Raw genomic sequence first — 25,138 nt, forward strand, 5'->3', positions numbered from 1 at the left:
TGGGGGGCTCCAGGCCCCCGAGGGGAGGTGAGGGCTCTGCATGCAGCCTGAGCTCTGCAAGTGTGAGGGAGGGGCTCTGCATGTGTGGGCGGGGCTCTGGAAGTGTGGGGGAGGAGCTCCGTGTGTGGGCGGGGCTGTGTGTGGGCAAGGCTCTATAAGTGGTGGGAGGCTCTGTAAGGGGTGGGTCTCTGTGTGGGGACATGGCCTGTGTGTGTGTGTGTGTGTGTGTGTGTGTGTGTGTGTGTGTGAGAGAGAGAGAGAAGGTGCTCTGCACGTGGGGGCGGGGCTCACCTTCCGGAGGACCAGCTCCCCGTTCATGTGCATGGCCAAGTTTCCAAAGTGCAGGAGCATCTGGTCGGTAGCCAGCTGCTGCTCTATGACGTCGTCCCCGTAGATGGCCACGATGGCCACGCAGATGAAGAGGTGGAAGTAATCCGTCTGTGGGTGGAGAGTGGGGCTCAGAGAGGCCCTGACCCAGCCCCGGCGCTGCTGGAGGGGGCGGTGGAGCGCCGAGCTGCAGGTGAGGCTGACTGTGGGGTCCGTGGCCGCGGGCAAGCCCACACCCGCCTTGGTCGTGTTTCCCCGCCTGCCAGGGCCGGTCAGTACCTGCCACGCTCAGCACCCACGGCTGTGTGACCCCCAAGCGGGGACACTGGCTGAGCGCCTCCTGGGGAGGCCTGTCTGTCTGGGGGGCCAGGAGCGCGCGGCACCTGAAGGCTGGGCTGCGCTCCGAGGGCTCGCTGGTGAGTGTTGAGACGGTGGGTGTGAACGGCCGGGTGAAAACACCCCCAGCGGCTCAGGGACACGCCAGGGAGAAAGGACCTGTGGCCACGACCCACCAGCCAGTGCGTCCTGCCTCCCCGAACGCCAGCTCCTGCCCCGGAGGCGACGCTTAGGTTTGGGGCTGAGAACGCGGGAAGGAGACCCTGACGGAGCGGGCGGCACCCCTGCGGGTCCCCAGGGAGGGGCAGCGCCGGCCGCAGGCAGGAAGCGCTCAATCCTGACCTTGGAGCGTCCTGCTCGCTCTCCTGTCCGGACGCGCTTCCGGGAGCAGAGGAAGGACAAGGCGTCCCGGGAAGCCGTGTTTAGTCTCCCGGTGCCGGCCGGGAGCCCACAGTGCGGGCAGACGCTCCAGCCCACGCCCAGGCCCACGTGCCTGGGGGAGGCCGCCTCGCAGCTGCTGGGCCAGGACCGCGCCCCCTCCCCAGAACGGCCCGGATGGCCTCGTTTGGGCTCCGAGGACCCTGCCCGGCTGTCTAACCTGTGGCCGGGGTGGGAAGACGGCAGAAGGTTCCAGAAAGGTGGGCTTCCCCCTCCCAGGAGGCCGGTGGGGAGGAAAGGGTGTCACATGCCCTGAATGGGGCGGCCGGCAGCACAGGGCTAATTCCAGTTCCCAGGACACAGCCCCGAAGGCGAACCAATAACAAGTAGCTAGAATCAGCCCGTCAAAGGGAAAGGGCCCTGCGGGGGGCTCCGTTGGTCGAGCGTCGTCCGGGCACGGAAAGGTCACCCGCTCGATTCCCAGTCAGGGCACATTCCGGGCTTAGCGTCCAATCCCCAGTCGGCATGTGCAGGAGGCACCGGGTCGATGTTTCTCTCTATCACTCCCTCTCCCTCCCTCTCTCTCTCAAATCATTAAAAACATGTTTTTTAAAAAATTACAGACACCCCACCCCAAGCTCACTACTGATGAATCAGCGTACCCCCACTGTCCTCCCTCCCCCCCCCCCCCCCCCCCCGCCCGCCGTAACTTGATCAAGGAGTGGAGCCAAGTGGGGCGAGGCTGAGCTGGAAGCTTGAAAATGCTGGAGCTGGATCTGTGGAGGCGGAGCCCAGGCAGACATCCGCACGGGCGTCCCCGGGGATTCTGACCGGATGGCAGGAACGGAGTCGCGGGAGAAACGCCCCCGCCAGGCGGTGCCCAGGTATCACTGGCAGCATCGGCTGGACGCGATGCACCAAGGGTGGCCGTGTGGCTGCTGGAGAGAGGCCGTGAGCCTCGAAAGCAGACTCGGTCACAGGGGCGTGCCGCAGAGCTCGGACGTCCGTGCCAGCGCTTGTCCCCACGGGCGGCATTTCCCCGATCACACGGGGTTGGTGGGTGCTCCGCCCACCTGCACGGTCTGTGGAATTGAGGCTGCTTGGCTGCCCGGTGATTAAAGGCTGATGGATTCACAGAGACTCGCCCATCCTTCAGCATCGCCGGCTGTCGTGCACGCGGGGTTACAGCCCTGTGACAGGCCCGCACCCGGGAGACGCTGATCATGGCGGACAGCAGGTGGAAATCGACGTGATCAGGAGGGGACAGCGGGCTGGGCCTGCGCTCTCGGGGGAGGTGGGGTCTCGGCCTGTGCACTGAGCCACCCGAGGGGAGGAGGTGGGCGGGCACTGGCTCCTCGTGTGGGTCCATGGTGTCCTGGGCCCTGCCTGGCCCTGGAAATGTCCTTCAAGCTGATTGGTTGTGACAGGGGCAGCTCAGCCCCAGAAGGGGGCAGTGAGCGCATCAGTGGGCAATTTGCATCGATTTCAGTTCCTTGGGAGGCGAAGTGCGGGTCTGGAGCCGGCCACGTGGGACGGAAGGCGGGCAGTGTGAGGCGCTGACCTGGGGCTAGCGGGTGGCCAGGGCTCCAGAGGAGGGGCCCCAGAGGAGATGCATGGTTACGCGGCACCCTGGCCTCCTGGAAGGCAGGGAACAGGGTGGGGACTGTGGCTCCGGGATGTGTCCTGCCTGCCCTCCCCATCCCCCCGCCCGCTCACCTGGTAGTGGGCCCAGCAGGCCTCCCAGATGCGCAGCGCCTCGGCCTCGGGGAACTCGCGCTTGAAGCACAGCAGCAGCCAGCGGTGGCAGAAGAGCAGCTGCAGCCCGTCCTCGCCCAGCGACCCCAGGTGCTGGTAGAAGCGCAGGTGCGTCAGCCGCAGCAGCTCCCGCAGGTACAGCTGTGAGGCAGCTCGGTCAGCCGGGCCGGCCCTTCTCCGGACCCCCACCCGGGACCGACGGCCACCCACCCGGGACAGACAGCCACCCACCCGGGACAGACAGCTACCCACCCAGGACAGACAGCCACCCACCTGGGACAGACAGCCACCCACCAGGGACAGACGGCCCCCCACCCGGGACAGACAGCCACCCACCTGGGACAGACAGCCACCCACCAGGGACAGACGGCCCCCCACCTGGGACAGACAGCCACCCACCCGGGACAGACAGCCACCCACCCGGGACAGACAGCCACCCACCAGGGACAGACGGCCCCCCACCCGGGACAGACAGCCACCCACCAGGGACAGACAGCCACCCACCCGGGACAGACAGCCACCCACCCGGGACAGACGGCCCCCCACCCGGGACCGACGGCCACCCACCCGGGACAGACGGCCACCCACCAGGGACAGACGGCCCCCCACCCGGGACAGACAGCCACCCACCCGGGACAGACGGCCCCCCACCCGGGACAGACGGCCACCCACCCGGGACAGACAGCCACCCACCCGGGACAGACAGCTACCCACCCGGGACAGACGGCCACCCACCCGGGACAGACGGCCCCCCACCCGGGACCGACGGCCACCCACCCGGGACAGACGGCCACCCACCCGGGACAGACGGCCCCCCACCCGGGACAGACAGCTACCCACCCGGGACAGACAGCCACCCACCCGGGACAGACGGCCCCCTACCCGGGACAGACAGCTACCCACCAGGGACTGACGGCCCCCCACCCAGGACAGACAGCCACCCACCCGGGACAGACGGCCCCCCACCCGGGACAGACAGCCACCCACCAGGGACAGACGTGCGATGAGGCGCCCTGTGCTTTGTGTCGGCACCTGCTGGGCCGACCCGCGCTGGGCCCGTTTCTTGCGGATCTGGGGCCGTTCGGAGCCCGGGGTGCGGCCCAGGGCAGGCGGATGCGGTGCCCTGCGGTGGGCGGGAGGCCAAGGGCAGCTCAGTGCCGGCCTCAGCCGCCACGTGGGAGCAGCTCTGACACCCCCTCCTTCCTGGGACCCCCGGGTCCAACCGCCTCCCCTTAGATCTCGAAGCCCCATCACTGTCTGGAGCTGACAGAACCGGAGAGGGAGGCTCCGAACGGGGGACGCTCAATTCCGACCTTACGGTCCCACCCGGTGACGCGGGGCAGGAGCCAGGCTATTTGCGGCCGCGCCCGCCTCGCCGCTGCCTCCCCAGCAGCGAACGCTTCGCGGGCCGGGCTTCGGAGCGTCAGCCCCGGTCACGGCCTCCCCCGGTGCCGTGGAAACCTGACATCACGTGCGGTGGGAGCGGAGCGGCCGGTGGGAGCGGAGCGGCCGGTGGGATCACAGGCCCGGGATCAGCGCGAGGGGGCAGGGGGGCGGGGAGGGGTTGGTTTGGGGCCCACTGGCTCATGGCCCGTCCCACACAAGCAGCCCTTTGTTCCCGCTCGAGCAGGACCGGCCCACGGCCCTGCAGCGCTGACTCCCCACCGGCCACTCTCCATCCCGTGGCCGCAGCAGCGGGGCCAAGCCCACCCTGTGGCTGCCCCCTCCCTGGAGCACGCCCCCTGCCCCTGCCCCCTGCCCCTGCCCCCTGCCCCTGCCCGGTGCCCCTCACCGCCCAGTTCACACCTCCCTGCTCGGGGGCCTCTCCTCAGCCCTCTCCTCACCATCCTAACGGTGACTCTAAGGGCGTGCTCTTGGCCGTGGCGTTGGAGGCCTCTCTGCACACGACACGTGCGGCCCAATGTGACTGGACCACGCAGGGTCACTGCCCGGAACACGTGGGTCAGCCAGTCTCGGCAGCGCCCGGTCCGGCCCCTGCACGGTGCAGTCCGCCTGCTCCACCAGCCTTCCTGCCCACCTGTAGCCCCTCCCTCAGCCCCTCCCCAGCACCCCGCACCCTCCCCTCACATCCCAGCCCCACACCGGGCAGGTGCTTGGAACCTCCAGGTGCCTCGGCCAGCCTTGCCCGCCCCCCGCCCCCCCCCCCCCCCCCCGCTCCCCGCATGGAGCGCTGCCTGGTGTGTGCAGAGCCGGGAGGCCGGGTGGCCGGGAGGGAGGCGTTCTGTGCTGGCTGGGCTCTGCAGGGAAGGCCTGATGCCCTTCGAGGGGCGGTCACCCCTGCCCAGTGGGCCTCAGGGCGGTCTCAGGAGCCCCCCTCCCCGTCCCTACGCAGGAACCCTGGCTGTGCCGGACGCCGGCAGGGAGCAGCCCAGACGCACCTGAGGACCCGCTTTCTCCAGCCCAAGGCCGGCGTGGTGGGCCCTTCCTCACTCGGTGGGAGCGGGGCTGGGACAGTGGGCGGGAGGTGAGGCCGGCAGGGGAGGCCCTGCGCAGCCCGCCTCTCACCTGCCAGTGGGGGGTTGGGGGAGCTGCATCCGGGGGCCTGGGAGCAGCCTGTGCCCTTCCCCAGAGGCCCCGAGCCAAGTCCCCTCGACTCCACCAGCAAGGCCCCACCCTGGCTTTTCCGCGGACCCCAGCGGCCATGGCCCACGCGGCCACACACGCCGGAGCCTCACCAGCTGCCTCTCCATGTCCTCGTCCCGCGGGGAGCTGACAAAGATGGTGTTCTGCATGAGGCCCACGAAGCACCAGAAGGTGTCCGACTCGTCCAGGACCTCGGCCAGGAGGGGCGCCACCAGGTCCGACATGCCCTGCGAGTAGCCGATGGCCGGGTTGTACACAGCGTAGTTCAACAGGATCCTCCTGGCAACGTGGCCGAGGCAGGGTGGTCAGGAGGTGCCCACGGCACCCGTACCCACGCCATCCTAACAGCGGCCTGTCGCCCGGGCCCACAGAACCCAGGCTGGAGACCCGGCTGCCCGAACCCGACCCTCGCCTCAAGCCCAAGGGAAGGCGGGCGGCCTGCGGACCGTCTCCAGAGCCGTGGAAAGGGAATGGCCTACAATTAGCCACTCGCCGGGCCCGAGTGTGAGGCCAGGAAGAACGCGGGGCTGATTTCCTTAATGGCCCCGGCCTGTGGATAGGGTGGCTCGGCAGGGACATCTGTACGGGCTGCTAATTTTGTGCAATTGTGTGCCAGGCAGCAGTGGAATGTTCAAGATGCCCGCCCAGGCTCAGTGTGGCTTTCCACAGAGGACCAGCCATTGGGAGCCACTCGGGGAGGCTCAGCCACAGTGTGTGAGCCCAGCAAGGCCCAGCAAGGCCTGGGTGGCTGTCCAGGGCATGGCGGCTTTGCTGGCACCCTTGGGAGGGACCTCTGGGCTTCCCTGGGACACTGTGACCACAGAGGCTGAGTGAAGTGGCTAAAATAGCTAATGGCTGCCCAGCTGGCATGGCTCAGTGGTTGAGCATCGACCTATGAACCAGGAGGTCACAGTTCAATTCCTGGTCAGGGCACAGGCCTGGGTTGCGGGCTCCATCCCCAGTGTGGGGCGTGCAGGAGGCAGCCGATCCATGACTCTCTCTCATCACTGATGTTTCTATCTCTCTCACCCTCTCCCTTCCTCTCAGAAATCAATAAAAATATTTTTTTTAAAAAATAGCTAATGACCCTCTGCTTCTGGGGTGACTGTATGAACCCCCGAGCTGCGGCTGCTGGCCCATGCCCTGCGCCCCGAGGCCGGAGTGGGCACCTCATGCTCTCCACGTTCGGGTTGCCTTCGCCGCGGAAGAACTGGCTGTTGCGGTCTGTCCGCACCACATCCTTGTCCACCGTGAACTGCACGTTTCGCCAAAACGCCCGGTGCTCCTCGGGGGTCATGGAGAGCCTGGCACAGAGAGGCCGCGGGTCAGCGAGGGGCGTCTGCAGCACGAACTCGGCCTCGGGGAGGAGAGCTGACCGCAGCCCCGGGGTTAACCAGGCCACTCGGACCTCAGCCGCCCGGCTCCCGGTGGGCCTCTGAGGCCCTGCAGCCACCCCCGCGTCCACGTAAGTCTGTTGACAAGAATCCTGCCCAGCCGTGTGGCTCAGTGTTGAGCGTCGACCTATGAACCTGGAGGTCCGGGTTCCATTCCCTGTCCGGGCACAGGCCCGAGGTGTGGGTCCCATCCCCCCCATCCCCAGTGGGGGGCGTGCAGGAGGCAGCCGATCCATGATTCTCTCTCATCATGCATGTTTCGCTCTCTCCCTTCCTCTCTGAAATCAATAAACAATTAATTTAAAAGAAAGAATTCTGAAACTCTGACATGTGAGCTGAAGGGGGCTGGGGTCGTGAGGCACTCGGGGTCGGGAGAGAGCACCCCACCCGCGCAGACTGCAGCCCACAGGCCTCTGCAGTCGCCCCCACCCCCGCCCCCCGTGGGTACCTTCTCTGCTCAATCTCCGCGTACTCCTTGCGCTTCTGCGCCCGCAGCGCCTCCCTCTCCTCCGACGTGGACTCGGGGCTGTAGTAGCGAAGCAGGAAGGGCCACACCTCCCCGCGGATGGACACGTCGATGCCGCCGAAGAAGATGGCCTGCGGGAGGCGGCGGCGTTGGGGCAGGGCCCACGCGGGGCGGCCCACCGCGCCCCCAGGTCCCCGTTGGTTCGCGTGTTGGTGGCTTGGCTGCGCCTCCTGACAACTGATGCCCGGATCCAGGGGCCGCGATTTGCACTTGGATTTGCACTTGTTTGGACGGGAAAGTGCGGGCCCTCCATTCCCAGGCGGCCGAGCCAGGCTCATTTCAATGTCAATGGCCCCCCGGGGTGGCGCTCCGAGGACCGTGTGGTTCTCATGTCGCGGCCTAATCCCCAGTTTGGACGTGCAGCGCCTCATCACAGGCTCCTCCAGGGGGGGACGGAGACCCCCAAGCCCCAGGGAAGCGGCTTTGGTTGCTAACTGGGCGCGCTCCCCGCTCTGCAAGCCGGGGCACCGGACCCCGCCCCCACCCGGGCGGCCCCGCCCACCCAGACCCCGCCCCAGGTGGTGGTCCCGCCCACTCGGAACCCACCCGCAGTCTGGCCCCGCCCCCCATCTTGCGCAGCTTGTCCTCCTCCTCCACCTGGCCCCGCTCGTTCAGGTGCTGCAGCCAGGCGCCCCGCCCACTCAGACCCCGCCCCCAGGCCTGGCCCCGCCCCGGAGGCCCCGCCCCTCACTTGCGCAGCTTGTCCTCCTCCACCTGGCCCCGCTCGTTCAGGTGCCGCAGCCAGGCGGCCCCGCCCACTCAGACCCCGCCCCCAGGACTGGCCCCGCCCCGGAGGCCCCGCCCCTCACCTTGCGCAGCTTGTACTCCTCCTCCACCTGGCCTCGCTCGTTCAGGTGCCGCAGCCAGGCGGCCACGTCCAGCCTGCGGTACGTGCTCTCCTCGGGGTGCGTCTCGGAGGAGGGCAGTTTGGGGCGTCGGATGGAGAACTTCATGCACGTCTTCTCGTCGGCCACCTGCTGGACAGGAGGCAAGCGGGAGTGTCCCACCCGGGCCGAAGCCAGCGGTGCTCCGGGGGGCGGCCCCTCTCCCCTGGGTGGCAACTGTAACCCAACGCGATCAAATGAAAACAGCCTCATTGCCCCTGCTTCCAGGGCCTGGGCTCCCTCCCACCCACGGCCTGCCCCGCCGCCCCCCCACTCTCCTCCCACCCACCCGGGTCTCGCCTCCTGTCCCCCACTCTCCCTCCCACCCACAGCCTGCCCCCCCCCCCGCCCTCCACTCTCCCTCCCACCCACAGCCTGCCCCCCCCCGCCCTCCACTCTCCCTCCCACCCACAGCCTGCCCCCCCCCCCCGCCCTCCACTCTCCCTCCCACCCACAGCCTGCCCCCCCGCCCTCCACTCTCCCTCCCACCCACAGCCTGCCCCCCCCCCGCCCTCCACTCTCCCTCCCACCCACAGCCTGCCCCCCCCCCGCCCTCCACTCTCCCTCCCACCCACAGCCTGCCCCCCCCCCCCCACTCTCCCTCCCACCCCAGCAGCAAAATGGAATCAATGCCTCGTTGGGCCCGGCTCGCCCGCCTCGGCCGGAAGGGCCTGCAGTAAATTACATGTGATTGGCCACATACAAAGGGAGCGCTGTTCGGGGAGCCTGCCTGTCAGGTCGTCTCCACGGGCAGTCATGATCCGGGGCGAAACTGCAGCTGACATTTAATTCAGAAATCAAAGGCTGTTCGATGTGTGTGTGTGGGGGGGGAACGGCTGTCCCAGGGAAGCCAGGGGAGGCTCAGGCTGGGGGAGGGAGGGGCCTAGAGTCAGCCGTTTCTAATAAGCACGTACAGCTCCTTAAACAGGTCATTACAGAGCGCTTATTACATGTGTGTGTGCATGGAGCAAAATATGGCAGGAGCCTTGTCAAAACATGACTTCTAGTGAGAGACTGGCGTTTCGAGGAGCCCTGGGCACTCGTTTCAAACCCAGAGTTACTGCCCGGTCAGCCCCGAGCACAGCCCACGAGGCCAGTCAGCCACAGTCACAGCCACGAGGCCACAGCCACAGCCCATGAGGCCATGGTCAGCCACGGTCACAGCCCATGAGGCCACAGCCACAGCCCAGGAGGCCATGGTCAGCCATGGTCACAGCCCACGAGGCCACAGCCAGCCACAGTCAGAGTCCATGAGGCCACACTCAGCCACGGTCACAGCCCACGAGGCCATGGCCAGCCACGGTCACAGCTCATAAGGCCACGCAGGGGGAGATGTGTGGAGCCCTGGGCCCCGCCGCCTACCTGGCCGTGGAGGCGGGTCCCAGCGCAGCGCTCCCACTGCTGGAGCGCGCTCGCCAGCTTGTCCAGGCCGCCGTGGTGGAAATGGAGGACCTTGTACTGGCTCTCGCGGCTGGCGACGACCAGCTGGCCGCTGGTGCAGGCCTCGTCACTGAGCGCGTGGAGGGAGAGGGATGGATGTGTAAACACGGTGATTCCCAAGGACAATCAGAGGCCACGGTGGCTGACCTTGGGGCAGGAGACAGAAGTCCCTGCGGAGCTTGGCTGCTGGCCCAGAGGGGGGCAGAGCGCGTCCAGCAGAAGCCACCCCCTCCCTCCCCCACTTTGCCAAAGACAGGAAAGAGCTGGCTCCCTCTCAGGAGGCAGGGACTAGGCCTGGCCTCGTCTGCTCCCTGGAGACCTGCCTGAGAGGCCTCTGTCCCCCCCTCGCTGCCAGGCAGGAGGGTCCCTTCCCTCGGAGAGGAGGCGGCAGGTGCTGGTAGTGGATCAGGTTCAGACAGGTGGGTGGCAGCGAGAGCCTCCTCCGTGGGCCCCTCCAGCAGGCGCGGGGCATGCTGGGAGACCCCCCCTCCCCTCGGGAAATTGCCACCACCCATCAGGCCGGACCTTGGCTGCTTCCATAAAAGGCTGGAATGTGGCTCTGGGTCTGGGGACCCCCTCGGGGGACAGGCCTGCTGCCTTTTAAAACATATATTTTTTTTATTGATTTCAGAAAGGGAGAGAGATAGAAACACCAATGATGACAGAGAATCATGGATCAGCTGCCTCCTGCACGCCCCCCACTGGGGATTGAGACTGCAACCCTGGCCTGTGCCCTGAGCGGGAATCGAACTGTGACCTCCTGGTGCATAGGTCGATGCTCAACCACTGAGCCACCCGGCCGGGCCCGGCTGCTGCTTTAGTGCTGGTCTTTGGTTGGTGCCACCTTCGGCTGGGCCGCCTGCCTGTCAGGAGGGCTCGATGTGGCCACTGGGCAGGACGCTACCAGGGATGGGCCGCCCATCACCAAAGAGAGGGCGCCCCCTCCAGAAAGCCCGCCCATCCTCGGAGCTGCTGGGCGGTGGCAGGCACCTGAGCCACCAGTTCTGCTTGTCCCCCGCCCCCTCAACCAGCCACCACCCCCTGAAGGCGAAGGCGGATGAATGAGTGTGGGAGCCACCCCGACCCACTTCTTGGGGGGCGGCCACGGCGGGTCCCACTGCTGGCGACGGCAGTGCCCGCAGGGGCTCGGCGCACAGGGCTGCCCCCGAGCCGCGCTCACCTGAAGAAGAGGCGCAGGGAGCGCATGTGTCCCAGGTCCACACGGAACACGCCGCAGATCTGCTCCAGGGCCCGCGCCCGCTGCGGCTCGTCCCAGCGCGGGGTCTGCGGGAGGCCGTCGCTGTCGGGGAAGCGCAGGGGGGCGTCCACGCTGGAGGGGGAGCTGGGGAGCAGGGCGTGTGATGGTCACACGTCTCTCTGTCCATGTGGCCCCGGGGAAGGACGGGGACGGCGTGGGGGACCATGTAAACCTGCTCCCCGCTTAGACACTCACACAGGCCAAACACACGTGCGAACAGCAGGCCCTGACACACCCATGGACGAATGAGGGAATCATCACAAGCCACGCGCAATGACATCTACACGTGGACGGGAAAGCATGTTCCTGGTCAAATTCCGTTCCACTTCAGATGACCGATGAGGTCGTATCGAAAGCCCTGGCTGTGTGGCCTCGGGGAAGTGACCACGCCTCTCTGAGCCCCTGCTTTCCCATTCGCAAAGTGAGGGTGAGGACAGGGCTGTGTGTGGATGAACGGCCCGAGCTGGGCGCCCAGGTCCTGCGGGCGGTTTCCGGACCCTTCTGGACAGCATGGGCTTCTGTTCGGGTCCAGACTGGTTCCCGCTCTTCCTGAACAAATATCGGTCCCGTTAGGAAACATGTGGGCTGTTACTGTTACTGATACTAACCCTGAGCCTTTGTTAAACACTCAGCACGGCCTGGCCCGGGTTAACCACTTCTCGGGGCTGTTCTCAGCCGCACGGTAACCCTAGGAAATGAGCAGCGTCAGGACCCCCACTGCACAGAAGAGGAACCGTGGCCCAGAGAGGCTGAGTAACCTTCCTGAGGCCACACAGCGGGGGGGGGGGCACGACGGGCTGGGATGTGAACCCCGCTTTGCGGCCCATGTCCTCACCAGCGTAATTTCCTGCTTCTAAGCTGCAAGCGCAGCAACACAACCCACGGATTCCGCTTTCAAAGAAGTTCACGAATTCGTTTAGAACCCTGGTCGGAGAATGCTCTATTGCATGGATTCAGCCACACCGCGGGTGAAAGGGGGTCTCGCGGGATGAACACCCAATCAGAGAAGAGGCTGCGTGGGCTGTGGACCGGCCCAGGCTCCGGGCAAGGCCCCGCTGTGACCCTGCATCCCGCCTTCCGCCTCAGCCAGGACATCACGGCCAGGTGACCAATCTGTGCACCTCCCCTCAGTAGACACCCCCTCCTCAGCCGGCACCCTCCTCAGCCGGCACCCCCCCTCAGCCGGCACCACCTCCTCAGCCGGCACCCTCTCCTCAGCCGGCACCCCCTCCTCAGCCGGCACCCCTCCTCAGCCGGCACCCCTCCTCAGCCGGCACCCCCTCCTCAGCCGGCACCCCTCCTCAGCCGGCACCCCCTCCGCAGCCGGGCACCCCCTCCGCAGCCGGCACCCCCTCCTCAGCCGGCACCCCCTCCTCAGCCGGCACCCCCTCCGCAGCCGGCACCCCCTCCTCAGCCGGCACCCCCTCCTCAGCCGGCACCCCCTCCGCAGCCGGGCACCCCCTCCGCAGCCGGCACCCCCTCCTCAGCCGGCACCCCCTCCGCAGCCGGCACCCCCTCCTCAGCCGGGCACCCTGGCTGAGGCCGCAGCGCCTCTGGATTGTCTGCCCTCTGTCCGTCTGTCTGTCCGTCCGTCCTGGGAACCTGCTGTGGGGGAAGCAGCCTCGGGTGGAAGCGGGCAGCCGGGTGGGAGGCGGCAGGTCAGCTGCCCCCCAAAAGGCTGAGGGAGCCCGTCTCCCCACGGGGACCCTGGCCGAGCTGCACGGTGAGATGATTTTTGCAAAACACGGCAGGTTGGGGGGCTGCAGACAGCCCCCGCCGGGCACCCATGGGCGTCCTAGCCGCTCACTGAGCAGCGAGGCCACAGTGGCCCCGGGAGCCCCGCTCGGCCCACCTCCCCACAGGCCCATCCCGGGCTCCCTCCCAACCCAGCCGGACAGGGGCCTCCAAGGGGCATTACCTCCAGCCCCTCCCCACCCCCAGCACCCAGCACCCCCTCCAAAACCTGCCTGCCCGCCCCACAGGCAGGCCGGGCTTCCAGAACCCAGCCCAGGGCCGAGATGGGGACAGTGGGTGGAGCCGCTGCCAGGCTGCGGTGGCCGGAGGCCTGGGCCCCGGTGGGGAAGGAGCCGGAAGGGCCCCCCCCTCCCGCAGCAGAAGCCGGCGGAGCCCTTCGCAGCTCCTCAGGGGGAGATCAGCCGCATGACTTCACTGATCGGAGCACTGATTCGAGACACTGTGCTGGGGGCTGCGGCAGCGGTGCACCCTGGGGCCCTCGGGGCCTGTCCTCGCAGGTGACTGCAGGCGGCGGGTCGGCCAGGCGACATCTGTGTCCCCTCGAGACCGGTGCCCGGCGTTCGGGACCATTTCCCCGCAGCTCTGCAGGCCCAGCTCCCGGCACAGGCGGCACAGAGCGCGTGGCGTCGGCACTCGCGTGCTGGGATGAACGGGGGGATGTCGGGGAACCTTGAAGTCACGGGGAAAAAAATCGTAAGGACATAAAAACCTCAGGAAAGTGGAAATTAGGCGGCTCAATGTTTCCTGTTTTCCCACACGCGGAGCAGCTTGGTGTTGGGAATCCTCGTGTGTGCTGCAGAGACCTGGGCCGTTCACACAGTTACTGCGTGTGGCGCAGTACAGGGAAAGGATGGTTTATGTGGGCGATGAACCCCGGTGCGCTGAGTTAAAACGTTTTGCAGGGGAAGCGAGGAGATGCTACACCGAGAAAGGCGGCGTCTGTCAGCTTCTGTCCTTTTCTGAGGATCATCAGGATGCAAACCGAGGCGAAAGAAAGCGCCCCACAGCGCGGAGCAGTGCGCCCTCTCCGAGGAGCCGAGCGGGAGGCCAGCCGCGGCCTCAGTCCTTGCAACTCACCCTGCAGAGCGCCGCCCGCTGTCCGCCCGCAGGTGGGCGGGCCCTGCCAGTTGCCTTGGCTACGCTGCTGGTGTGAGCGACATTCCGGGAGTCCCTGGCCTCAGGAAGCCTGGAGTCAAGAGGCCACGAGGACAGAAGCCCAGCTGCCGGTCAGCACCAGAGCCCCCAAAGCCTGGACAGAGGCCAGAGGTCTCAGACCCTGCACCACCCCCCACCCCCACCCCCAGACGGCCCCAGGAGCCTGAGGGAGCCGGATGAACAGCCGGACCCAGCCCAGCCGCCCAGGAGGACCATGAGTAAACAAGAGGCTGTGGGTTTCCGTGGCAACATGAGGAGCCGTTTGTTACACAGCAACAGGCACATCCTGACACATACGGGAAGCGGCTGCTTCCAGAAAAAGCTCAGCTGTGCTTCTCAAGGTCAAAGAGACCTTGAGGCCAGACACGAACATTTTCAAATAAAACCAAACTTACACGTTTGTTCTCGTGTCTCATCCTGAGACCTGAGTCTGCTGAACAATTAATTCATGCAAATGACTCCCCCCCCCCCCCCAGGGGCTGGCCAGGGCTTACGCAAGTCTGCCCGGAGGCGGGTGCTGCGGGGAGGTGTGTGTGTGTGGGGGGGGGCTGTCTCTCCTGGCTCCTTCGCCACCAGGGACCAGTCCTCCGGCCACAGCAGCCGAGCTGGGGTTTCTCCGACCAGGATCTGGGTCTGGAGCCCGGCCTACTCCACGGGGCGCACAGCCACGGTTTCGGGAAGGGCGTGCGGGATGTGGAGTGGGGGAGGGAGGGCTGGGGAGAGGGGCTGGAGACATGCCCCCCTTTGAGGGGCCTCGTAAGTGCCAGAACTTGGCAGCAACAAGACGCCCTTCAGCGGGTGATGGGTAAACAACCCGCACGTGCAGATAGCAGACATTCAGCGCCAAAAAGAAAAGCGCTGTCAGACCACGAGAAGACGCGGGAGAAACGGAAACGCACGTGACAGAGGGCGAAGCCGGCGAGAAGCCTGCGGGCTCCGTGACCCAGCGCGTGACGGCTGGAAAAGGCAGGCTGGGGGGGGGGGGGGCAGTAGGCCCGAGCCCAGGGGTGGAGTGGGAGGGGGCAGAGGACTTCTCGGGCGTGAAACTCTCTGGGGGTTACTACACGGGGGATCCAGGTCGTTATATGTTTGTCTCATGGACTGTGCAGCGCCAGAGAGACCCTAACGCCAACTGCGGGCTCTGGTGACGGTGACGTGTCCACGCAGGTTCATTCATTGGCAGGGATGGGGGGGCTGTGCAGGTGCGGGGAGGGGTGCATGGGAACACTCTGCACCTCCTGCTCAATTGTGCTGTGAACCCCAAACTGCTCTACAACATAAAGTATCTCAAAAAAGCAAAAATGAAAAGAGTATGTGACACAGATCGAGACTAAACGCAAATAACCAATAAAGTGCTCATGCCCAGAGGAATGACATCAACGGAAACGAGGCAGACGCCGCGCTGGGGAGCCCGTGGGATGGGCAGGGGGTTTAAATGATGAAGTCTCGGCGGGTGAGGGTCTGGGGAAGCGGGCGCTGCCCGCTGAGGGGCCCAGCCTGGCCGGATTCCTCCGATCGGCCGTTTGGAAACAGGATGCCAAAGGCTTAGGTGTTCGCACACTCAGCGTTCATCCTAAGGAAGGAACCAGAGGCGCCCGTGACAAAGACACGCAGGACTCGGCGAAGAAAAAGCCCCGACCCAAATCCAGCACTCATCCGCGACCAGGACTGTCGGCACCCGAGGAGGGAGGGCGCCTCCTCCAGCCGCCACAGGCAGCCCCAGGCCTCCTGCGGTGAGCACCCCGTCCGCGGGAGAGACGGGGCTCCCCTTGGTCAGGGCAAGGCGAGGACGGCTGCTTCCCCGAGGCAGGAAAAGGAGAAGAAGTAAACTGTTCCTCTGTGAGGACAATACCACGGAAAATCCCACGGAATTTATAAGACAACCGTTAGAACTAATCCCTGAGCCCGGCCGGCGTGGCTCAGCCACTGAGCGTCAACCTATGGGCCAGGAGGCCACGGTTCGATTCCCGGTCAGGGCTCAGGCCCCGGGTGCAGACTCGGTGGGGCGGCCGATCAGTGGTTCTCTTTCATCACTGATGTTTCTCTCTCTCTCCCTCTCCTCTCCTCTCTGAGATCAATGACAATATATATTTTTCAAAAGAACTAATACATGAATTTAGCAAGATTGCAGGGTAAAAGGTCAAAGTACAAAAATTAATTGTATTTTTAAAGACTAGCAACAGACACATTGAGAAGTATAATATATTTTAAAAATTCCATTATAGCAGGAAAAGAACCCTACATATAATCCTTAGAAATAAATCTAACATAGGACATTCAACAAGACCTTTATGCTATGAAACACAACACCTTGTTGAGAGAAATGAAAGGAAACTGAAATAAACAGAGGTATACCATGTCCATGGATTCCAACAGTTGACACTGGTACGATAGTAATCTTACCCAATATATCTATATATTCAACACAATCCCAGTAAAAAATCCAGCAGGATTTTGGGGGGAGAAAAATGGACAAGTCGACTCTAAAATTCACATGGAAATGCAAAAGACCTATAACAAACAAAGCAATTCTACAAAAGAAGAAAGTTGGAGCACTACCTGATTTTGAGACTTAATGCAAACCTACAACAACCAAGGCTGCTATGTGGGCATAGGTGAAAGGCAGACTTTTAAATCAAAGGAACAGAATAGAGTCCAGAAACAGACAAATTTGATCAACTCATTACTGACAAAGATACAACGGAGAAAGGGTCGTTTTCCACAAATGGGGGGGGCGGGGGGCGGATTAACATCGACCTCTCCTCACGCCATACACAGACCGTCACTCCAAATGGATCGCAGGCCCAGGTGTGATGCCTCACACTAAAAATTCGACAAGGATCCACAAGAAAAAACCTTCACGGCCGTGGAAGAGGCCGAGGTTTCTTAGAACACGAAAAGCACAAATTATGAAAGAATGCATTTATCAAGTGGAAGAAAGAAAAACCCTTGTGCTGAAAACACAGCATAAAGAAAAACAAAAATGCAGGCCACGGCCCCGGAGGCAACATCCACCACACACACATCCAGAAAGGACCCGCGCCCAGGAGTTGTCTGAGGAATCTTAAAACTCAGCGAGCATGGCCCATAAAGGGGAAGCGCCTGGTAAGCTGACTTCATCAGAACGGAAAGCCTTCTGCTCTCCGAAGACACTGTTAAGGACACAGAAAGACAAGCCACGGCTGGGAAAAGTGTCTGCAGAGCACAGGTCCGGTGAAGAATCTGGACCCGGAACATAGCAGCCTCAAGACTCAGAGACGAGAAAACAAGCAACACAACGGAAGAAACTGGCCCCCGATGCGAACAGGTGCCTCTTCGGAGAAGGTGGCCAGTGAGCACAGGACACCATCCTTTCGGGGAGAAACACCAGTGAAGCGCCGTGTGACACAGAGGAACGGCGTGACCCACTGCGCGCCGGGCAGAATGAGTAAGAAACCAGCACATGGACAGTGCGGGGCGCTGGCGGGTGCGGGGCGGCTGGAATCCCACGCGTGCCGGTGGGGGTGCAAGATGAACAATGAATGCAAAATGGAATGTGGGGAACAGTCCGGCAGCGTCTCAGGTCAAACATCCCACTCCCGGGCGTTTACCCAGGAGACCTGGAAAGCGTTCACATAGCATCTGCGTGGACGTTCTGGCAGCTGCATTCGCCATCACAAAACCGGGAATGAACGCGCATCTCTCCACTGGCGAACGGAGACCCAAACAGCAGCTCCTCTGTACAGCGGACCTCGACTCAGCGATACAGAGTAGCAAGCAGCGGATACAGAGTAGCAAGCAGCGGATACAGAGTAGCAAGCAGCGGATGCAGAGTAGCAAGCAGCGGATGCAGAGTAGCAAGCAGCGGATGCAGAGTAGCAAACAGCGGATACAAAGTAGCAAACAGCGGATGCAGAGTAGCAAACAGCGGATGCAGAGTAGCAAGCAGCGGATGCAGAGTAGCAAACAGCGGATGCAGAGTAGCAAACAGCGGATGCAGAGTAGCAAACAGCGGATGCAGAGTAGCAAGCAGCGGATGCAGAGTAGCAAGCAGCGGATACAGAGTAGCAAGCAGCGGATGCAGAGTAGCAAACAGCGGATACAGAGTAGCAAACAGCGGATGCAGAGTAGCAAGCAGCGGATGCAGAGTAGCAAGCAGCGGATGCAGAGTAGCAAGCAGCGGATGCAGAGTAGCAAACAGCGGATACAAAGTAGCAAACAGTGGATGCAGAGTAGCAAACGGTGGATACAAAGTAGCAAGTCTCGGATACAAACAGCAAAGGGGAAGCTCAAGTGCATGGTGTTAATCGAAAAGAAGCCGGACCCAAAGGCTGCATGAAAGGCTACTCAGCATCGCTGACGAAGATCCAGCGGAGAAAGGGTCGTTTTCTGCAGATGGCGTTAGGGCAGCTGGGTATCAGTGTGTGTGTGTGTGGGGGGGGGGGTGGCGATTGACATCCACCTTTCAACTATTTGCATTGCAGGGTAAAGTGCAAACGCAAACCACAGCGAGCCGCTCCTGCACGCCTGTTGGGAGGCTAACCTCAAAGACTGGCCCCGCCCAGGCCGATGAGGACAGGGGGGAGCTGGAACTCCCGCCCCTGCTGCTGGGAATGGACAGAGTGAAACACCCACCCACCCCACGGCCTGGTCATTCCACCCCCAGGATGTATCGAGAGCGATAACAGCACAGGTCCATGTGCAAGAATTCTGCACAACAGTCCGTGGCGGCTTCATGTGTGAGAGCTGAGACGTGAACCAGCCCAGCAGGCGAGCGGATGACCCAGCTGCAGTGGACACCTACAGTGCAGGACTCGGTGCGAAAAATGAATGAACTGAGGGTACAGGCCACGGTGTGAAAAAGCATTATGCTGAGTAAAGAAGCCAGACAAAAAAAAACCCCAAAAACCCACAAAACCTCATACAGCACGATTCGTTTATATAAAATCCCAGGAAATGCAAAAGAGTCTACAGTGGCAGAGGCAGGTAAGTCGTCTGGGGGCAGGGCCAGAGGGAGGGCGCCTTACAGAGACCATGAGGGGCCTTGTGGGAAATGGGGAAGTTCATGACCTCGACGGTGGGGATGGCTTCAGTGGTGCAGACATGTCAAAACTCAGCAAACCGGGCACTTTAAATACGTACAGTTTACTGTACCTTAATTATACTTCACTGACATTGCAAAAAACCCCCAAACACCAACATTCAACTCAGTATGATTACTAGGTTTCTAACAATAGGGGAATATTTTCATATATTGTGATGCATTTTATAGACGTATTTATTGACTAAAGGAAATTCTCACACTATTATATTGAAAGAAGAAACTGGGATACAACACTCTATGAAATATGGTTTTATATCTGATGTATATTTACCTGTGTTTTATATCTACACTAGAGGCCCGGTGCACAAAATTCATGCACAGGTAGGCTCCCTAGGCCTGGCCAGCGGTCAGGTCCCCCCCACCCCTCCTTCCCTTGCTCACTCCCTCACCCTTGGCGCCCTGCTTCCACTGGTGGCCCACCATGTTCTGTGCCGCCCCCTGGTGGTCAGTGCACATCATACTCCCATTCCCCTGGTCGAACTCCCGGGGACACTTTGCATATTAGCCTTTTATATATAGAGAGATTGTATAAGTAGGAAACGATACCAACATTATAATAACGAAAACTTTAGATGGCATGTTGGTGCTTTATTTTCATCTTGTTCTTTATTTTATAAGTTTTCTAAAAGGCATAATGCATCATTCTGATCATCAGAAACAACAAGCTAAACCCAACAACATAGAACAGGGTTAGGCATCACGACCAAGTGGGACTTGGGCCAGGAATGCCAAGGTGGCTCAACACGCGAGGTCACGGTCACACGCCAGGTCAGTAAAGGCCAGAAACCACAGAACCATCTCATTAGCTGCAGAAAAAACACACGATGACAAAAATCCAACAGCTTTTCATAATAAAAACCCTCATCAAGCAGCAAATAGAAAGACACACCCTCAACCTGGCAAAGGCATCGAGAAAAACCCACAGCGAGCTCACCCTCAGGGAGACAGATCACTCATTCTCTGTGCTTCTGTTCAGCGTGGCAGGGAGGTCCTACTGGGGCAATCAGGTTATGAACATCATGCACCTGCACGCACACAGGTGCACGCGCACAGGCGCACGCACACAGGTGAGCGCATGCACACAGGCGCACGCACACAGGCGCACGCACACAGGCGCACGCACACAGGCGCACGCACACAGGTGAGCGCACGCACATAGGCGCACGCACGCAGGTGAGCGCACGCACACAGGCGCACGCACGCAGGTGAGCGCACGCACACAGGCGCACGCACGCAGGTGAGCGCACGCACACAGGTGAGCGCATGCACACAGGCGCACGCACACAGGCGCACGCACACAGGCGCACACACGCAGGTGCACGCGCATGCACGCCGGTGAGCACACGCACACAGGTGCACGGAAGCACGCACGCACGCAGTGCTGGATCAATCCAACCCTGGGCTGGGCGCTGCCTGGTCCCGCGGCCCCGGAGGCAGCCCCATGCAGGGCGGGCTGGTTCGGGAAGCATCCAGGACATCAATCAACACGGCCAGCGAGCCAGGCCTGCGCGGAGGCGCCCCTGCGCCAGTGTGCGCCGCCTACCTTCGGGAGCCCTCGAATGGGGTGGTCGAAGCAGAGCCCCGAGGATTCCGTTATTTAGCCCCTGCAGCCTGCGGTGGGCGACCCTGCGGTGTCATCAGCCCACACCGGGGCCAGTGTGGCCTTCCCCCCAGCGCGACGCCACAGCCGCGGGTGGGGGCAGACCGGGCGGAGCAGGACATAACCGCAGCCCCGCCCGCCCAGCCCGGCCCTGCGGAGCCGGAGGACAGCGCCGCCCCCGGCGCTCACCGGCACGAGTCCCAGCGCGGAGCCCCGGGCTAACGGTGAGGCTGGAAGTCGCCGGAGGAGGAGAGCCGCGGTTCCTCGGGTTTGTTACCCACGCGATCAGGACAGGACACGCAGGGAACCTCGCTCCCTGCGCGGCGCTGGGCGGCGAGAATGACGGCGGCACGCGCCTCCGCTGGAGCCGTTTTCCGTGGTTTCTGTGCGAGTCCAACGGAGCAGCATCGTCAGGTTCTCGGCAGCAGGCGGAGGGTTTCCCCTGACCCGCCGCCCGCGCTCGGGCCTGCGCTCCGGCCGTGTAACCGCCAGGCCGGTGGGTCCGGCTGCGGCTGCCAGGCGGGCTCCTCCGTAACGCGATTACCGCCCGTCCAGCCCGGCCGGAGACGCCGCTGGCAGGAGCCATTTGTCCCCCGTCCTCCCCGAGGCATTTGCAAATGTGCTCGAGGCCCAGGGAGCCGCGGGCACCGCTAATAAATCCCGCACCATAATGAACAGGCACCATAATGAACAGCCTCAGCGGAGGCCACGCCTCCCCCCGCCCACGCCCCCCCCTTGCCGGCTGCTGAGCGCCCTGCCCCTGCCCCTGCCCCTGCCCCAGGCCCTGCCCCTGCCCCAGCCCCTGCCCCTGCCCCTGCCCCTGCCCCTGCCCCAGCCCCTGCCCCTGCCCCTGCCCGGGCACACCCGGCCTTGAAATCCTCGCTGCGGAGACAGCAGGGGAGCGGGCTCACCTCCGAGAGCCCAGGCCCGAGTTGCACGGCCGTTTACAGGGACGGCACCCGGATAAGAAATCGGGACCTCGCGGCTCTCCTCCGCGGCAGGTGCGCAGCCCATTCAGGGCTGAGCCCGGGAGGGTGGGTGTGAGCAAGAGAAAATGAGGGGCGACCACGGCTCCACCCCGCGTGGCCCCGCAGAGCCCGCCGTGTCTGGTTCGAACCCGCTCCCAACGCGCAGCTGCGCGAGGAACTCGGGGTCCCCGGGTCCCGCCCCACCCAGCGCCTCACCCATCATGTGACTCTTTCAAAGCTGAAGCCGTGACCACATTGGAAACCAGCGCTGTTGCCGGGCCAGTGCGGGTCCGAGATTGAGCGTCAACCCATGAACCAGGAGGTCCCGGTTCCATTCCCAGGCGGGGCACAGGCCCGGGGTGCGGGCTCCATCCCCCGCGGGGCGTGCGGGAGGCGGCCGGCCCAGGGTTCTCTCTCCTCTTTGATGTTCCTGTCTCTCCCTCCCCCTCCCTCTGACATCAATGCAAACTCGCATTAAAAGAAACAAACACGAGGCCAGAGGAAATGGGCCCACACGTTACAATGGCCGCCCTGGGTGCAGAGCGCAGGCCTCTTCCGTGGCCCAAAGCGTCTCCCGTGGGTAGCCGTCACGTTTAGAAAGAACGAGAGAGACAGCCCCTAACAAACCATTCAAACAGCCAAAGGCGAGAGCCCAGACATGACACAGCGAAACCCACCCCCTCTCTCAGCAACAGCCACCCCAGCAGAACCGTTCCCCCCCCCCTCCCGGAGCCGAGACCAGCCGGTCGGCGGCCACACCTGTCCGTCCTCGGGAAGAAAACGAGGTGAGAAAACAGGCGGAGTCCTGGCTGGTGTGGCTCAGTGGAGAGAGCATCGGCCTGTGGACTAAAAGGTCCCAGGTTTGATTCCAGCCAAGGGCACATGCCCGGGTTGGGGGATTGATTCCCCCACACCCCTCGCCCCCACAGTAGGAGGCAGCCAATCAATGATTCTCATCACTGGTGCTTCTCTCTCACTCACCCTCCCTTCCTCTCTGAAATCAATAAAAAACAAACAAACAAGCAAACAAACAAACAAAAACCAACAGGCAGACCCAGCGCCTCCGCGCCTCCCGGTGCAGCTTCCTCTGCCCACCAGCCGTTGTCTGCCTTCAGACCCCAGCGCCCACGCTGGGCCTCCCATCCCCGCAGATGGGGGCAGGGCTCTGGCATGGCCGCTGCCGTAACAAGTTACCACCCACCGGGGCCTGACAAGCCACAGGGAGGTGCTCTGTCCCCGTTCCGGAGGCCAGGCGTCCCAAATCCTGGTGCCCCTGGGCCACGCACCCTCTGCTGGCCGGGGAGGGTCCTCGGGCCTCTCCCGGCCCTGGCGGCTGCTGTGGACACTCCTTGGCTGTGGCCGCATCCCTCCGGGCACCCCTTCTGGTAGCAGGCCTTCTCCACATCTGTGTCCTTTGCTGTCTTCCGAGGACGCTCACTGGATTTAAGGCCACCTCCTCCAGGATGGCCACACCTTGATCCTCACCTTCATCCCATCTGCAGAGACCCTTCCCAATAAGGACCCACTCTGGGGTTCAGCGGGGGGACACATGAACTGGGGGGACTCTGTTCAACCCAGTGCAGACCCGTGTGAAGACACATCTAACTGATTTTCATGACGAGGAAGCTGGGCAGGTGGATGGCTCCGGGGCCCTCCCACCGGCCCCAGGCTGGCGTCTCCTATTTTCAAAGGGCGGGGGGCACTGAGTCAGACGCGGGGTGCGGCCGGCCAGGTCCTCTCCTACCAGCGTTTCCCACGGATCCTCCTTCGCACCCCTGTCCGCTGTGCTAAACAATACTTAGTGGCTCATTAACTTCCTGCGTGAAGACCTTCTAACGGCGCGCTCCCCCCTCCGCGGGCCTCCCCGCGCTGACAACTGCCAATCAAGGCTGCAGAGGTCCCAGAGGACCCAATTAGGGGCCCCCCTCCCGCCAAACTCGCTCCGGGAAGCGGGATTTCAACGGAGAGCAAGGAGGTTACGGAGCATCACCCCCAGAAGTCTCTGCTCCCGGAAGTAGCTGCTGCTTTGAAAGCTCCCGCCTGGGCCCTGCTGATATTTCGGCGGCGCTGGCAGCTGCCACCCACCCAACGGGAGATCAGGGACGAGGAGCACCCGCGGGAATCAGCAGAGCCGATGCTGTGAGCACCCACCCCTCCCGCCCCGCCGCCCCCACCCAGTGCGCGGGGAGGGGGAGGTGTGCGTTTGGTCCCATCCCCGCACCGCAGGCCGATGCGCCCTCCGGCCGCGCCCCGTGCTACTGGCACCTCTAGATTCCCGTTGCAAACGCCAGACAGAGGCGACCCGCGCCGCAGCGGCGGATCAGAGCCCTGCCCTCGCCCTGCACCCGGGGTCACCATTTCAGAGCGCCCCCGAGAAGCACCCCCAAAGCCTTCCCTCCTCAAAAAGGCACCCACCCGGCGGGACCAGAGCCGCCGCCCCTGGCACAGCGGGGATGAATGGGTTTAATCTTGGGAACCAACGCCCTGCGGGGCCTCCCACTCCCCAGGGAGGCCTGGCTGCCGGCCGCAGGGGCTGGGCCTTCAGGGGCAACGTCCCCGTCCCCGTGAGGGCGACAGGAAGGTCTGGGTGAGCAGGGGCCTGCGCCACACCCCGTCTGAGGTCCTTCCCGGGGCGGGGCGCCAGGGGCTGCGTTTGTCAGGACGCGGAGGAGCCGGACTGAGACCAGCTGTCCCCTCCCTGCGGCCCCGCGGCTGTTTCCGGGCCCCCTCCGCAGCCGGGAGCAGAGCCATCTGGGGGGATCTGGTGTCCGTGGGGCCCCGACCCGGAGGTGGGTCAGGCCCGGGGTGGAGGGCCCGCAGCCGGGAGCGCGGAGGGAGCAGCAGGCCACGCCCCCCCGGGGCAGCTCCCCGCACCGCGTGGGGGGCAGGCTTCGGCGAGGATGGCTATTTTTAAATCGGAGTAAACAGCCCTGGTGACGGGCACCCGTCCTTCTGGGAGAGCGAGGCGGGTGGGGAGGGAGGGGCCGGAGGCACCGTGGCTGGCCTCACGCCTCCGCGGCCCTGGGCGCTGCCCCAGCTGGTTCTCCGGGCAAAGGGCGCTGCGAGGGCCCCGCGGGGATCAGGGGACAGCGCTGGCCAGACCGGCAGGGCCTGCCCCTCCTGAGCCTTCACTCTGTGGCCGGGGGGGGGGGGGGGGGGGAAGGGGGGGGGCGCCGGCCGGACCCTCGGAGCGTCTTGGCGGACTCCGTGTGCGACCCGAGGGGAACGGCGTTAGCGCGCAGGGACCTGGCCGCCCGCCATCCGAACGCGACTGAAAACAGACACCAAAGACGGCAAACACGCGAGGAGACGGCCCTGCGCCTTCTCTCCTGCCTCAGGCCCCGCGCGTGAGTGTGCGCCCCGTGCGTGTGAGTGTGCGCGCGCGCATGTGAGCGTGCACCCCGCGCGTGTGAGCGCGCACCCCGTGCATGTGAGTGTGCACCCCGTGCATGTGAGCGCGCACCCGTGCGTGTGAGCGCGCGCCCCGTGCATGAGTGTGCGCCCGCACATGTGAGTGTGCACATGTGCGTGTGAGTGTGTGCCTGCGTGTGTGAGCATGTGCGTGTGAGTGCACACATGTTTGCACGTATGTATTGTATACATGTGTTTGTGTGCGCATATGTGAGCTTTCATGTATGTGTGTGTGCATATTGAGTGTGGTGTGATGTGCATTGT

At 63.7% G+C, this 25,138-nt stretch overlaps 1 protein-coding gene across 3 annotated transcripts in view; it reads right to left on the reverse strand.

The window, feature by feature from the left end:
• The window catches only part of TBC1D16 (TBC1 domain family member 16), an 82,441-nt gene that overhangs the window by 34,440 nt on the left and 22,863 nt on the right, over positions 1-25,138 (reverse strand). For 2 of the 3 annotated variants that reach the window (XM_081110339.1, XM_081110341.1), the window contains exons 4-11: positions 10,825-10,986; positions 9,567-9,714; positions 8,130-8,294; positions 7,243-7,391; positions 6,570-6,704; positions 5,493-5,679; positions 2,758-2,937; positions 292-438 (exon numbers count right to left, since the gene is read on the reverse strand). In XM_081110339.1, the coding sequence (XP_080966465.1) occupies positions 292-438; positions 2,758-2,937; positions 5,493-5,679; positions 6,570-6,704; positions 7,243-7,391; positions 8,130-8,294; positions 9,567-9,714; positions 10,825-10,986 (1,273 nt within the window). Of the gene's footprint in view, positions 1-291; positions 439-2,757; positions 2,938-5,492; positions 5,680-6,569; positions 6,705-7,242; positions 7,392-8,129; positions 8,298-9,566; positions 9,715-10,824; positions 10,987-25,138 lie in introns of all 3 variants that reach the window. The other variant, XM_081110340.1, reaches the window with a different exon arrangement.

This window comes from Myotis nattereri (genome assembly GCF_964212035.1).
Source record: "Myotis nattereri genome assembly, chromosome: 16".
NCBI lineage: Eukaryota > Metazoa > Chordata > Mammalia > Chiroptera > Vespertilionidae > Myotis > Myotis nattereri.